At 33.7% G+C, this 14,580-nt stretch overlaps 1 protein-coding gene across 1 annotated transcript in view; it reads left to right on the top strand.

The window, feature by feature from the left end:
• The window catches only part of LOC147078985 (A disintegrin and metalloproteinase with thrombospondin motifs 1-like), a 76,007-nt gene extending 62,368 nt beyond the window's left edge, over nt 1–13,639 (top strand). The window contains exons 14-17 of the mRNA XM_085952203.1: nt 6,839–7,104; nt 9,153–9,266; nt 11,831–11,957; nt 13,252–13,639. Of these exons, the coding sequence (XP_085808329.1) occupies nt 6,839–7,104; nt 9,153–9,266; nt 11,831–11,957; nt 13,252–13,527 (783 nt within the window). The 3' untranslated portion in view covers nt 13,528–13,639. The remainder of the gene's footprint in view (nt 1–6,838; nt 7,105–9,152; nt 9,267–11,830; nt 11,958–13,251) is intronic.
• Nucleotides 13,640–14,580: the final 941 nt, after the last annotated feature.

Raw genomic sequence — 14,580 nt, 5'->3', positions numbered from 1 at the left:
GGCCCGAGGCTCAGTGGAAGTGCAGCTGTAGTCCATGGCACGTTGAGTGAATGCTTCAGAACGAGATGTTTCGAGAGAGTGCACTGGTCCGAGGCTTGGTGGAAGTGCATACTGTGCCGTGTGATACTGAAACTGAGATATGATTGAGACTAATATTACTGAACTGGATGGACCCATCAAGTTGCAATTTTGAATCGCTTCGATACATGTATCGATGCACTATAAATATTACATGGTATTATAACGAAAGATTAAATGATGATAATAAAACATCATTTTATTATAAAGTGGGCGAACGTTCTATGAAAACGTCGCCAATTTGCCCTTTGAAAGTCTATTTTCATATTCCCAGCCCGTCTGACATGGTGTCGCATTTTTGTATTTTATTTTACTTCTTTAATCCGAGTTATAGCGGTTGGTTACATATAAATTATACGTATGCGGTTCGCCGTATCATAGTTCACCGTGAGCAGTTGTACTGAAAACAGTACCAGTAATAAGTAGAGCTTGTCATCAAAATTCTTCGTAAGTTAATTCTCGTTTCTCGACACTTGTGTTCATAAATTTACAGATTGTCATTTGTCAATCAGAAATCATCAATGAGAAGGTCGAGAATTCCATAAATTCTTACCAGGAGGAGTACATAACTAATTACGATTCGAAAGCAGCGTTGCCAAGAATTTTATTTGAAAAAGTCTCACGGAATTTGTTACAGATTCTGGTTGGTATTTGTATTTTTTTAAATTCACAAATTATCTCGAGAAATCAATAGACCAATCTGAAATTCTCAATAATCAAATATTTTTGAATCGCAGAATTCTATAAGAATCAAAAAAGCTCTACTTATTTAAATAATAACATAAGTATCAATTAATTTATTTTAGTAATGAATGGACAATACATATATTCGGCATGACAGTGAACCAAAGGCGAACGAAATTTATATTACGACATAGGAGAATTATTTCTTTAGCCATTTTTATCTTCTTCTTTGTCGTACCCTCATGACTGAGAATCGTGACCACCTTTATATTTTGCCATCCTTTGAGCGACCAAGGCTTTCCATCCCTCTCGATCTTCCGCTTCTCTTCTGGCAGAATGAATGGTATCCCCAGTCCCTCGCTTGGTCGCTCCAGCGCGCCGACGCTCTTCTCTGGAGGCCACCCGAAACCACCAGTCTCTCCAGGTTGTCCGGTCCGCGCCGGACAATATGTCAAAAAAATGCAGAATGCGTCTCAGACATATTGTCGAGAGCCGTTCCTTTATTTGCAGTCTCGGGATGATTGACCGGTTCGTCCTGTGATCTGTCCAATAAATACGAAGAATTTGGCGCCAACACCACATCTCGAAGGCATCAATTGCTTTCCGCTCCCTTGCCTTCAGGGTCCATGACTCAACACCGTATAAAAATAAAAATATGGAGAACACTAGTGTTAGCACAACCTTTTTTTAATATTATTTACTCCTTTGCTAACTATCAAAATATTACCTTTTTTATGTCTCCATCTCACTCTCATACGTTTACGTATATACGTATATACGGAATATTTGTAGATTCTGCCGAACACACAATCGTTGAACTCGTTATATGTCAAGCGGCGACGCTTAGCTCATGGTCCTTCCTCATCCATAATGTTTCTATTTTTGATTAATTGTTTATATTACCTAAGGTAACATTAGGTTACAGCCAGGATACAGTTACAGGATAACACAATATTTTCTCGTTAGTCTGTCACTTGTTATCCTATTACCGCACTGTAAACATCTGTCAAAATATTTGATCATCATTTGTTTTCTTTCTGATCCGATTAAATAAATGACTTCTACATTTCAAATTTAGAATTTACGTTAATATGTGTGTGTTTAATGTCTTCTCTTGTCTCACTGTCATATGTTTTCATATATTTTCTCTCATAATATTATGTTGCAAAATAATCCAAGACAAATATATTATAAGAAAATAAACTCATTAAAGGTACCGAGATATTCATATACCTAAAAGCTAGATGCGTCACGTCTCATCATGGCATTCCATTAATACTGGATTATTTTTGATTGGCTTTGCACTATATCATATTGGTCACTAATTTTTGATAGGAATTAAAAATTATTTAGACAACCCTCCCTTCGTATTACCTTGCCACCCCACAAAGCGACTCCCTTGCAAATTGAATCAGACTGGCGAGTAACGGACTCGTTTGAGAGTATGAACAAATAAAATTATAGCCGGCCATTATCCACGGACCATTCAGGAAAATAACTCATATACATTATTGCCACTCATTTTAGATACATAAGTCAACAAAATATTTCCATTCATAAAAATTAAATGTCAGTACGACTCAACAATGACGCGAAGGCTTCTTACCAAACTGTTACTATTAGTGTTCACTTTGAAATTAATATAATATTTATTTACGATCATTTAACAAATTATAATACATGAGTAAGTACCACATTAGCACACTTTTTATTTCATCAAGTCTATATGTGGATTTTAACCGACTCACAAAAAGATTTCTTAAGTTTTTGAACATACATAACTTGAAAACACTTAAGATATAATATACCCACTAGAAAAAATCACATTTGAAAAAAATACGATGCTCAACGGGATTTGAATTCTTTTATCCACTAGTATCGGTTCAATCAGCTTTAACCAATTAAGTTACGAGCCTCATACCTAATTGCGATGATTTAAACTAGTAGGTCCCACTTGAAATGCTTATCAAATTGTGTTATTATTGACTATTGGTTTTTGTGTTTTAAATCAAGGAATAGTAATTACTTTAATTACTTACCGACAACCGGCTCTCGTCAAATATTTAATACTTAATTGGTTAAAACATATTGGTGCGATACCAGTGGAAATACGGGTTCGAATCTCGTCGAGTATCGTATTTTTTTCAAATATGCTTTTTTTATTGTGCGTACCTATATATATGAGGTGTTTTCAAGTTATGTATGTTCAATATACGGAATGTTACATTCTCAAATCTCTTCAATTATTTATTGAATAAAAGAAACGGAGATCTTTTTTTACAAGACACGGATGTCAGCCACTTCCTCCATGCTTTGGGTTTAAGCACAATACAATTACACAATACAAAGTGATGGGTACAAATAAGTAGTTTTTTATATAGTGTATATTCTCAAATCTTTTGAATAAAAAATATTTTTATTAACAACGTGCAACTAAAATTTGGAAAGCTTCCTGTAGCTCGTTAGTTATCAAAGTAATTACCTAATTTTGTACCTTGATCCAAACCACAAAAGCCAGCCGCCAATATTAGCGAAATTCGTAAAGCGCTTCAGTTGCATGACTATGGGTTAATTATACCGTAAATATGTAACATGCAGGTGACTTAATTGGTAAAACATATTGGAAAATGCATCCATTATATTCCAGCCAATGTTGTTTACTACAAACAACTGGTGCAATACTAATTACATCAAAATGTATAATACGTCCAAGGTATAACATCCAATTTGAATGAAAGTAGATGGTGCCAGGATCTTTCCAAAATTTATTTTAGTTTTAAAGAAAGTAAGTCTTGTAGTCTTTTAACGTTAATAACATAAAATGTATCATTTGACAAGCAATTAAGATAATATCACTTTAAAACTTTTACTGACTGATGTAGTACCAAGTTAGTTACATAATTGAATTATTTGAATAAAGTGTCTTTAATATTTCATTTTCAGCAAATCTATAGTTTTTTTTATCTCGCCAATTTACCTGAAATATATTTAGAACACATCAAAAATTACAGAGAAGCTTTTAACGAAGAAAAATTATCAAAAGTATTCTTGACTGAATATTGATTGATCTCGGTATATAAGTAAACATTTATATACCTATATATAATTACTGAGCTAGGTTTATAAAGCTTCCAAGTACTAAGTAGTCGCTAGTAGTTTTTCCATTGATGTGAAAATAAGTTCAGTATCACTTTGGAAAGTGTCGATAAAAAACTCTTCACTAGGCGGTAATTAATTATGGTACCTATCTAGCTAACGTTCAGTAGACCACCGACTTGATTACTTTATTATTAATTATAGTTTGGGTAGGCTTACTATGGTGGTATTTTTGCATCGACCCCTTATCTCCATCCCTTGTGGTAATTAGGTCAATTTCGGGAAGCGAATTCCCAATACTGTTGAGGATTCCGCATAATTAATCAATGTATCTAGAACAGGGTAAGATAAGGTTTTTGAGTTGTAGCGGAGTGTTGTGCTTTAGTGAAAGCTTTTTTGTGAAAGAATTTTATGAATGATGGATAACAAACCGGTACTTTATTGTATATTTAAAAATGTACTTTGCATAATAGGTACACTCAACATTATAAATACGATTTTTCACATTCAGTTAGATGGTTCCAACATATTATTATCAAAAATAAATACAACATAAAAATAGCTTTATATATACAACGTTTTTAAATGTTCTGTTGAATCATATAAACTTGACTTGACTAGCTTTAACGATCACAAAAATTTCATTTTGACATGTCATATTGATTTTCATAGTAACGCACGCATATATTAATAATTTAGTTGCTAGGACAAATAACTTTCATACAAAACAGAATTAACTGAAAATGAATTCAATTGTACTTAAAGATGGCTAAACGTGTTAAAAAAAATGCATTGGCATCGTGCTCAGATAATATATTCTAAAAGTTTCAAATGTCTAGCTAGTCGGGAAGTTAGTTAAAAATCGATTGCAAGATTTGTACCGGACAAAGAACCACCGGACAAATAAGAATACGACCTAATAAAATGTTGTAATAATATATATTTAGCTCGTTTTCAAATCAAATATTTAAATATAGTATTAATACTATCGACCTAAGGTGCTTGATGGAATTTGAATTTAAATTCAAATGGATTTAAGTCTTGGACTATTCCGTTTGAGTCGTTTTTTCACGGGTTTCGCCTTTCGTAAGTAACTTGTAAGAACATTATTTGTTTAACTAATATATTTTTTTAAAGACTGATATGTGTTGATATATCTCATTAGTGAACTCCATTAAATTACCAATATGTTGCCACTATTTTCCCAGTATTGACGATTTTACACCTCTTGAATATATTTAATGATCTTTTATTAGGGGTTTGACGATGTATACACCTATTATTAGTGATAGTTACAAACACATCAACTATTCATAATTTATTTAAATATTTTGTATTATTCAACAAATTCAAAAACAAACAAGACTAAAATTATGAGAGATTTCTGACGCTGGCTAGTAATAGCCTTTTACATATTGGTACCTTGATTCAAACCACAAAAACTAGTCTCCAAAATTAGGGAAATTTGAGAAGCATGAATATTAGTTACTTTCATCACAATAAGGTAGGGTGCAGATAGCCCAATTAGTAAATCACATTGGCCGGAATTTAACGGATGCGGGTTCGAATTAATAGATACGATTCTGAGATGTTTTCAAATTATGTATATTTAATTTATTGTTGGGCGGATGTTCTGGCAAAGGAAGCTGGCCATTCAGGGGTACCATATCAGTGGATACCAGAAAACCTGAACTGGAATGAGGCTATAAAGAAAATGGGCCAAAGTATGTGGATAGATTTTCACCATAGGGCATCATTAAAAAAGGGGAAATGGAGTAAGTCTATTCTACCATCACCACGAGAGGTGCCCTGGTTTGTAGAGTCTTCTTTGACGAGGAATGAGCTTAAGTTAATACTGAGGGTAAGAACAGGGCACACAATATGCGAAAGAATTGATATCCTAATGGGAAGAAGCTAATCGCAACTCTGCGATGAATGTCATGTTTTAGAGGACATTGTACATATAGCACTACAATGCCCAAAATATGAACTTCACAGAGTACAGTTGCAAATTGCGGATATCCATGAGAATGTCGACGAATTGAAAGGTGTCCTGGCGGTGGGTAAGACGGAAGAGCTAGGCAAAATTGTAAAGTTATTTAACAGAATAGAAGTGAGGACCTGATCAACGGATCCCCTTCTAGAAGAGAAAAGGCGATATGACAGCGAGTCGCAGTCAAAGCCTCGGTAAAATCACAAAAAAAAATATTGTTATCTTAGATTAATTAAGTTAGGTTAAATAGGTACATAATAACCTAATAATATAAGAAAGTCGCAGTAAAAATCAAAATGTCACATTAATTGATATTAATTTATGTATATTCAACTTGAAACCTTTCTGTCTTCTTAAGCCGGGTACTCATTAGCGAGTCGTAACAGTAACCGTTCCAGATACGGTAACCAATTTTAGATACGAAATAATTATTTATTATGCTTGCGAACTGATTATTTTTTAATAAACTATTTTTTTATTCAACGAATATATACGAAATTTGAGAATGTAACATTCTATATATTGAATATATATAATTTGAAAACATCTCATGCATATCTACACTAGAAAAAATCATTTTGTAAAAAAAAAATACGACACCCGACGGGACTTGAACCTGTATCTGCTGGATTTGCGCCAGTACACTTTTCCAGTTAAGCTACGGGCTTCTTAGTTAATTACGACGATTTAAACTAGTAGTTGTTACATGAATTGCGTTATAATGTTGGCTATCGGTTTTAGTATATTAAATTAAGGTAGGAAAACCTTTACATTACTACTGACAATAAATTGATGAAACGACCCATAATTTATTGATTAATAAACACATTATATATATACATACACATGGACAAAGTGATAGTATTATTACTTTGAAATTACTTTGAAGTCAGCTGCGATGACCGCAATTAATATGCTCCGGTTAAAGCCGAGTACAAATTCAAAAATATGCAATAAATAACTTATACAAACATTTCTTTAATTCAGGTTTCTTCACCGGAAGAGTACGTGAACACTGTCGAGATGTCCGTCGAAGTGAACTATACGATACACGGCATGCCTAACTCTTCGTTTACCCCTTCGCGGATTTCTCCACCGGCAAGGTTCGTCTGGTCTGATGAATGCAGTTGCGAATCTAACGGCACCGGAGTACCAGGTGGAAGATGTTTGGACACTCAGAGAGAGAACAGGACTACGCATCCATCCAAGTGTCCTTCGCATAGTGAGCTGGATAGGAAGTGCAGCGAATACAGGTAAGATTATTAACACCACAGTTCAGTATTCTCGCTTGACAATTGGACTATGCGATATTTGTGCGAACGATAGTGGCAAACCTGCCGGTAAAAACAATGAAATACACCGCGTAGAAACTCATTTTGAGGATAACCGATTTTCACAATCTGTCAAATAGTACCTTACAATGACAACGTTTAAAATACACACTATTGGTGCAAGTAAGTTCATACACGTGTGCAGACGCTGTACAAAATATTTTTCTATTATGATTATTATTAAATATATTATATTTAAATTCAAGCAGTAGCATTGAACAAAAATGACAAACCAAATATCGTTGGAACCAAAAATAGCAGTCTCCACTCTCGTATCATGTTAAAACTCTTTAGTGCCAGACCCAATGGCTCACGTTAGTGTCACCCGTATCCATATGGACACGCAATTATTGTAGTACAGTTTACTTGTTATTTTAAAACAATAATTTGGTTTATAAACGTTAGTCAGTTGAAATAAGTACACTGCTTCAATTGTTCGTCATTTGAATGATTTAGCTGACATAATAAAATTAATTTCAAGTGTCAAAGTGGCCATTCGTTTTATAATCACAAAAAGATGGACTTATGTTAAAGGTAACCGTGGTTTTCTGATTATATTGTTTCAAAGAATAATATTTCTATCATTGAATGCATTATAAACGTGTGCAGTTTCATTATATGTAATTAGAAATGGAATTATTTTTGTTTATGTGGTGTTATTGCATAATGAATTAATGCGTGTCCATATGGATACGCGTGCCACTTAACACTACAAATTTAAATTATGGTTTGTTATCACTATATTTTTTATAACATATATTATTCTCATTTTGTCAAATTATTTAGTTTCTGGGATATGTCCAAGATTGAAGAAAGAGAAATGCTGTTAAATAATGCATTGGATGCACTCTATGAAGCTAGTGATGATGAGAATGTCGACGAATATAATATTATTATTTATCTCATCACCGACCAGATCCTGCGGTTTTAACAGATGAGGATGGTGGTGGAACAATCGATAATTTAAATCATAGACAATTAAAAGCAGACACACAAGTGAAATCTAGGAATGCAAGAACATAGATAAACCAATCTGATATTTTATACTGCAACTGGAGATTCTACACGCAATTACACCTAGCTGCACAAAATATCGATTTTACGGGAAAAATGTGGAAAATAAGAACACTGATGGATCTTGATAGGATGGATATTCAAAACTATGTACATCAAAATCAATGGTTCTAGCAGATATACAATTTAATGAGTTAAATTATTTTATTCAGAAAAATAGAAAAAATCGACGCTGTGATTTATTTTTTGAAAGAAAAAAAAACATCTGAAATCAGAACGAAGTGAATAAAATGCAATATTAGCGTGTGTGTAATATGTATTGAAAACTATCATACTTTATAATAATTCTACTAATAAACCATTAAATCCAAAATAAATAAATTGATAACATAAGTGTCACGCTGTTATTATCTGTTATTATCGGTTATTATCTCAAAACTTAAAAACGATATGAAAATTTTATTTTCACTATTCATTCTCTGTTATATTACAGATACATAAAAAATGTAAATAAACAATTTTTAAAACAAATAAAAATTCATGTCACACCAACGACAAAATCGATGTATCTATATGGACACCTGTGCCACTAATGAGCAAGTCAATAAAATTGTCTTAAGTATATCTTTCTTATAAGTATATTTTCTGAAAAAACTGATCTCAAATTCGATTTTTTTAGTATATACACAACCTTTTAGAAGATATATCTATAAGAAAGAAATTAAGTATCCACTTATATATTTTTGTTGACTTTTCAAGATTTTACGAAAATGCAAACAACCGTTTCCAGAGCCCTCAAACGTATAACCTAAAACACCACTTTTCTACAGGAGGTTTTTTTGAACTAGTACTACCTTATGGTAGTTTTTTCTCATTCTCCCGGAAAACTCTTGAAACTTCCCGGGCTATAGCGTGCCGATGGGAATATTACAGTATTGATTAAATGAAAATTGCAGTTGCAAGTTCCGCTGGGCACCGGGCGATTGGGAATACTGCAGCACCACGTGTGGGGAAGGGGGACTTTCCACCAGACAGATCTACTGTGTGCCAATGTCCGTCGATAATTATACGTAAGTGTATTTAATTTATTTAGCAGTGAACATACTATACCTACCAACATTCATTTACAGGGATTATGCTGGAACCTACCTCTAGTAGTCTTATAACTAGGAATTAGCTAAGTTTATTTTGTAATAATTATTATTGAGATTTTAAAACATGTTTATATTTCTGTACATTTAACTAGATTTAAGGATAATATATAATAAAGTGACAGACTATTTGCCGAGACAAAATTACTTCCAGTGAACCATTCTGAGAAGGGTTCTAGCTTTAGGACCTTTAGGTAGAAGGTAAAGCGGGATGGGGTGGTAATTAGATAATATCGTCACTTGCCACTCACCTAAGATCGTAGGCAAGCAAATTAGTCGAACTCTGTCTTTTTAGTAAGGGTGTCGGTTGCATTTATAAATTAACATTATTATTCCTTTTTAAATAAATATCTCTCCACCATAAATTGTGGATTATTGCATTCGCCACCCTCTACTGCTACACACCGAGATATCTATGGTTTTGATATATGGGGTTGGAATCTCCATAACTATTAAACAAAATGGCATTTACAAGTTGAGGTGCAATGGAGAGCTATACACATTTTATGGGGGACATAATATTATGAAAACTGCACTGGATCACTTGCGTGCATAGTGGATACTGGCTATGTCCCGCCTCCCCAGAGAGCAATATAAAACCCGGACGATCAAAATTGAGATAGCTAAATTGCCTCACAAGGATTTAAAGATGCTTGCAACTGGGAAGCGGTGCTGGAAGATGTCAAGACCTAGTCAGAATGAAATTGTAGAGGTAAAAATCATTAGATAATATGATAATGAATGTCAGGATTAAATATGGGTACTAAATTTATATAAAGAGGCATTCATTTACCAATGAATTGAGTCTGGTGCATATGTAGGTACCAGTAGCGTGCAATCCATAGATGCTGTAAATGCGGAGCATGCCCAGAAATATTCGATAAAATACTATGCTATAATATTGTGTATTTTCAGTGTAATTTGACGTGCTCAGCGTGGGTCAAAATGGAGCTTTTTTCCTATTTTCAAAGCATGATCCTGGACATACCTTAAACGTTGTAGATAATCTATTTACATAATTTTTAAGCCTTATTATCCGTTATATTTATTTTAAACATTTTATGACTGCATAAAGTATTTTTATTACATAAAATAGTATTCTTTTGAACCTCTCGCTCTAATGTTTTAAAATATAGTCATATTTCAGTACATAAATGTGCAGTGGTGTTAAAATTTTTTACATTTATTAATTTTTAAGCGCATTTATAAAACCATCAGTATAATTTATATTGACATTATTATAGTGAAATATTTACGATAAAAAATTATATTGATAATCTCGGTGACAAGATTTGACAAGAATTAGGTATTTTATTATTCAAAAAATGGGCAAGATTAACACATTTAAAGATAATTCTAAAGATACTAATTAATTTTAAGCTATGTCTTTGACCATTCAATTGTGATAAACATCCTACGAACAATGATTGCTTTATAATAATTATTGACATAAGAATAAGGAAGTATTTTTTTGAAACACGCCATTTCTTTTGGCATTCCCCAGTAGTTAAGCTACAACATACGGCCGTGGCCATAAATTGACAAACTATAATTGAAGTAGGGAGTAAAATGATGTAAACGCGCGTGTTTGAACATGTACCTAACCGTAAGCGGGAAAAAGGTTTCAAAATTATATAAATAGATTATCTACAACGTTTAAGGTATGTCCAGGATCATGCTTTGAAATAGAACAAAAGCTCCATTTTGACCTACGCTGAGCATGTCTCCCCTTAACTATAATTTCTCAAATGGTTCTATAGTAGTAAAAAACTTTTATATATGTACCTACACATATTATAAAATATGTATTTTTTCAACAACATCCTTACAACCAAAAGTCACCGCACGCCTCTGATAGGTACCTACCTGGATTTTTAAATAACATGTTCTTTATTATTTATTCCTACTTATCTACTTCGGTTCACCTCATTGAACGTATAATTAACGGACACTACCACAATATTGGGTTTTATGAAATAGATGTAGGTGGGTAGACAGTATTTTTCTAAATACATACATAATATATTCGAGGTCTTAATGTGAAACAACACTATCTAAAAAAAAATCCACATTACAGGAGAGCTACAAAACGTAACTCAACAAAGGAGATGTTTATTTAAAACCTAATATTCATATTTTATAATTTATTGTGTATTGTACATTTATCTTGCTTACGGTGATGTTACAATTTATAGGTATGGTTTTAAAAAAATATATGAAAACAAGAGTAACTTTATATGGTTAAAATTAAGCTCTACTGACGATTTAAGAAGAAACTAGAAAAGATTGACGTTAAGTCGTTTGACTATCATATAGCCGAGAATGTAAAATAACGTGTATCTAAAAAAGCCTTTTTTTTAAATAACGTTGTTTGATTTTAAGCACTTGAATTATAATATTACAAAAATATTAAATCATTTTACATAGTTTTCGATCCTTCACAAGAACACCATAATATTTTTTTTTCGTTTGCATTTTTATAGATCGTCTGCAGATATGTGGAAATATATGGTGGACCCGACTCGATGTTCCGATAATAAGCCAGATGTGAGCAAATCCTGTAATAGCAATCCATGCCCTGCTTATTGGATGGAAGGTCCATGGACACAGGTATCACATAATTACGTTTTGATTCTTGATAATATTATGATAGTGTAATACCAGAATACCTACAACGAAATAATGACTACCAAAAGTTGATAAGTCTCGAAATCATGTTATGGACTAATTGCAATCTTAACAGTTTGACATTCCCTCTAAAATCAGGCATGATGCTAATTACTTTGTGCTTTACGTGCATGCTCTATATATCGGATGAAATTGATTTTTTAATGTAGCATAGCATATATAGACACATTATCCGTTGTTAACTTTAAATATTTACCTAAATTATCGACTTACCAACTTTTGGCAGCAATTCCACGTAATTATATTATAGATTGTAATGTACTGCAATATACCATTGTTCGTCTTTTCTTATCAGACGCGCAAACAGAAAATGCTATGAAGGGGTGGAGGTGTCAGTGTCGAGAAAATATTCATGTTGGGTCCGGGCTTAACAACATTTTGCAGGTACCACTGACTATCGCATTTACTCCTTAACATTACGGGCACATTTCCCATGCTTAGACAATTGATACATTAAGACTAGCGATGAATTCCTAGTTTACTCTACATCTATAACTACGAGGAATGAGCGTTGTCTAACTGTCATAATTATTAGGATCGTTAGAGTCCGCGTGTGTTGTCTGCGCCGCGATGTTTTTAGATGTGCCGAGTAGTAAAGCAAACATTCGATGCATCAGATGATTTCAACTATTTATGAGTGCCATGGGTCTTCCACTGTCGAGAAAATTGGGGACAACCCATTGATCACCCGGGCTACGATCCTCAATCATGGAAGAAGGAGAGGCAGTAATATTCAATTCACCAAAATAATTTTATTTTTTTGCGTCTCCGATATCTATATTAAGGATATATCGTATATACTTACCAGTTTCTCTGTCTCGTCACGTATATCGGCATTCATATCTTCGCCGAGTAGAGACACCAGTCATTGGTATTCAGTTGATTACAAAACGTCGGGTTTTCAGGCTATAGTACCTGCCTTCTTAGGCAATGGAAGATACAACCTATGGAAGTATGGACACTGTAAAAATGAAGCGCATGTAGCTATCCTAATATATTTTAGGCTATCACCGTGTGTGAACTGTTAAGTTTATTACCTCAGAAGAAATTGAATTTACGAGAAAGTTATTTACAACTCCTCTAAATTTCATAAATCTAGAGAAACGGGAATCAAGTTCATTTTTAGAGATTTCTCGATCACAAGATTCTCTAGTTATATATTCGTTATTTCATATTTTTTATACAATGATAATATTTTGTTTGAACTAATTTTCAGTGTTCCTCATCTTGCGGACCAGGTATATCAACGAGACCAATGTACTGTTCAGGGAGTGTCAATTGCGGGCCGCCTCCGCCGACACGTTGGCGAAACTGCCGCGGCCAGTGCGGGCTTCGTGGGCCGCGGATCCATGAAAGACGACACTGCAACAAGGACAGAAGTGAATATTGTTCACTGCCCGCGATTGCGCGCTACTGCATCGTACCCACGTTTGAGAAGCTCTGCTGCAAGTCTTGCGAAGGCGTCCTCAGGGAATTCCCCACGCATGTTTGATGAGGCAATGTTGATTATGTAATACAAGCTTGAGATATAGTATAAGAAGTAGATACTAAATACATTTAGTGGTGGCATTATGAGACATGCAATAAAATAGATTTGTAATCAATACACATGTACTTCGGTCAAAACAATAAGAAAAATATCAAATAAGTAAGTATCAAAGATAATCATACAACAATATATAGGTACTCGTATATATGGACGTTTATTGAAGAGTTTTCGTTGATAATTTATTGAGAGAATATGCTGAGTGTTCAACTATTTACTCAACGTGCACCAGTGACCACGTTGAGTAAATCGTAGCAAAGCTTAAATTCTTGCCGGATGTATGCCATGCCATAAGCTCTTCAATTCCGTGCGCGCAAGGGCTGCTTATAGAAAACCACGATGTATAGGTGTTTCGTTCTACAGCGGCACAGTTGTACGCTAAAAACGATTTGCAGTTGTGTCGGTGTTCTTTGGTAGTATTGACACAAGATGTGCATGAAGAATTACGGTAAATAAGCATATTTTTATGACTTATTGTTTTAATAAAATATGGAATAAAAATGCGTACATTAGAACATAGGTACCTATATATTATTTACTTATACCGATAGTTACAATTCAATGAAAACATTGTGTATTATTATTTATTTAGTTGGCATTAGGAATATACACTGTAGATGATTGCAAAGAATGAGTTTATGGCATGTTTATTACCAGGGACTCTCAATAACAATAGAAACTCCGCCCTTTCCTCTCCTACACTGCACGCCTTACCAATGGGTGAGAATGTTATGATTGCAGGCGGTTCTAAATAGAGTTTGATTACAGGCCTTAATGCATACACACAAATAATACCAAAGCAAAGCGAAGCAATTTTAGCGTACAACAGTGACTCTGTAAAGTGCGTGGACTATACCTTACACTCATTATTATAGTAATATTAACCCTGGTCGATTGATTAATTTGTTGTAGGTACACATACTGATATCTCTCGGAAATATGTTGAAATACAAGAAGTCTTTATGATCTCTTAATATATTTCCAAAAAATATATGTTTT

Source organism: Rhyacophila brunnea, unplaced genomic scaffold (genome assembly GCF_057557595.1).
Source record: "Rhyacophila brunnea isolate RB1 unplaced genomic scaffold, BYU_Rbru_1.0 scaffold_10, whole genome shotgun sequence".
Taxonomy (NCBI): Eukaryota; Metazoa; Arthropoda; class Insecta; order Trichoptera; family Rhyacophilidae; genus Rhyacophila; species Rhyacophila brunnea.
Note: the sequence above shows the minus strand (reverse complement) of the source record. Positions and strands in the feature narration are given on the sequence as shown.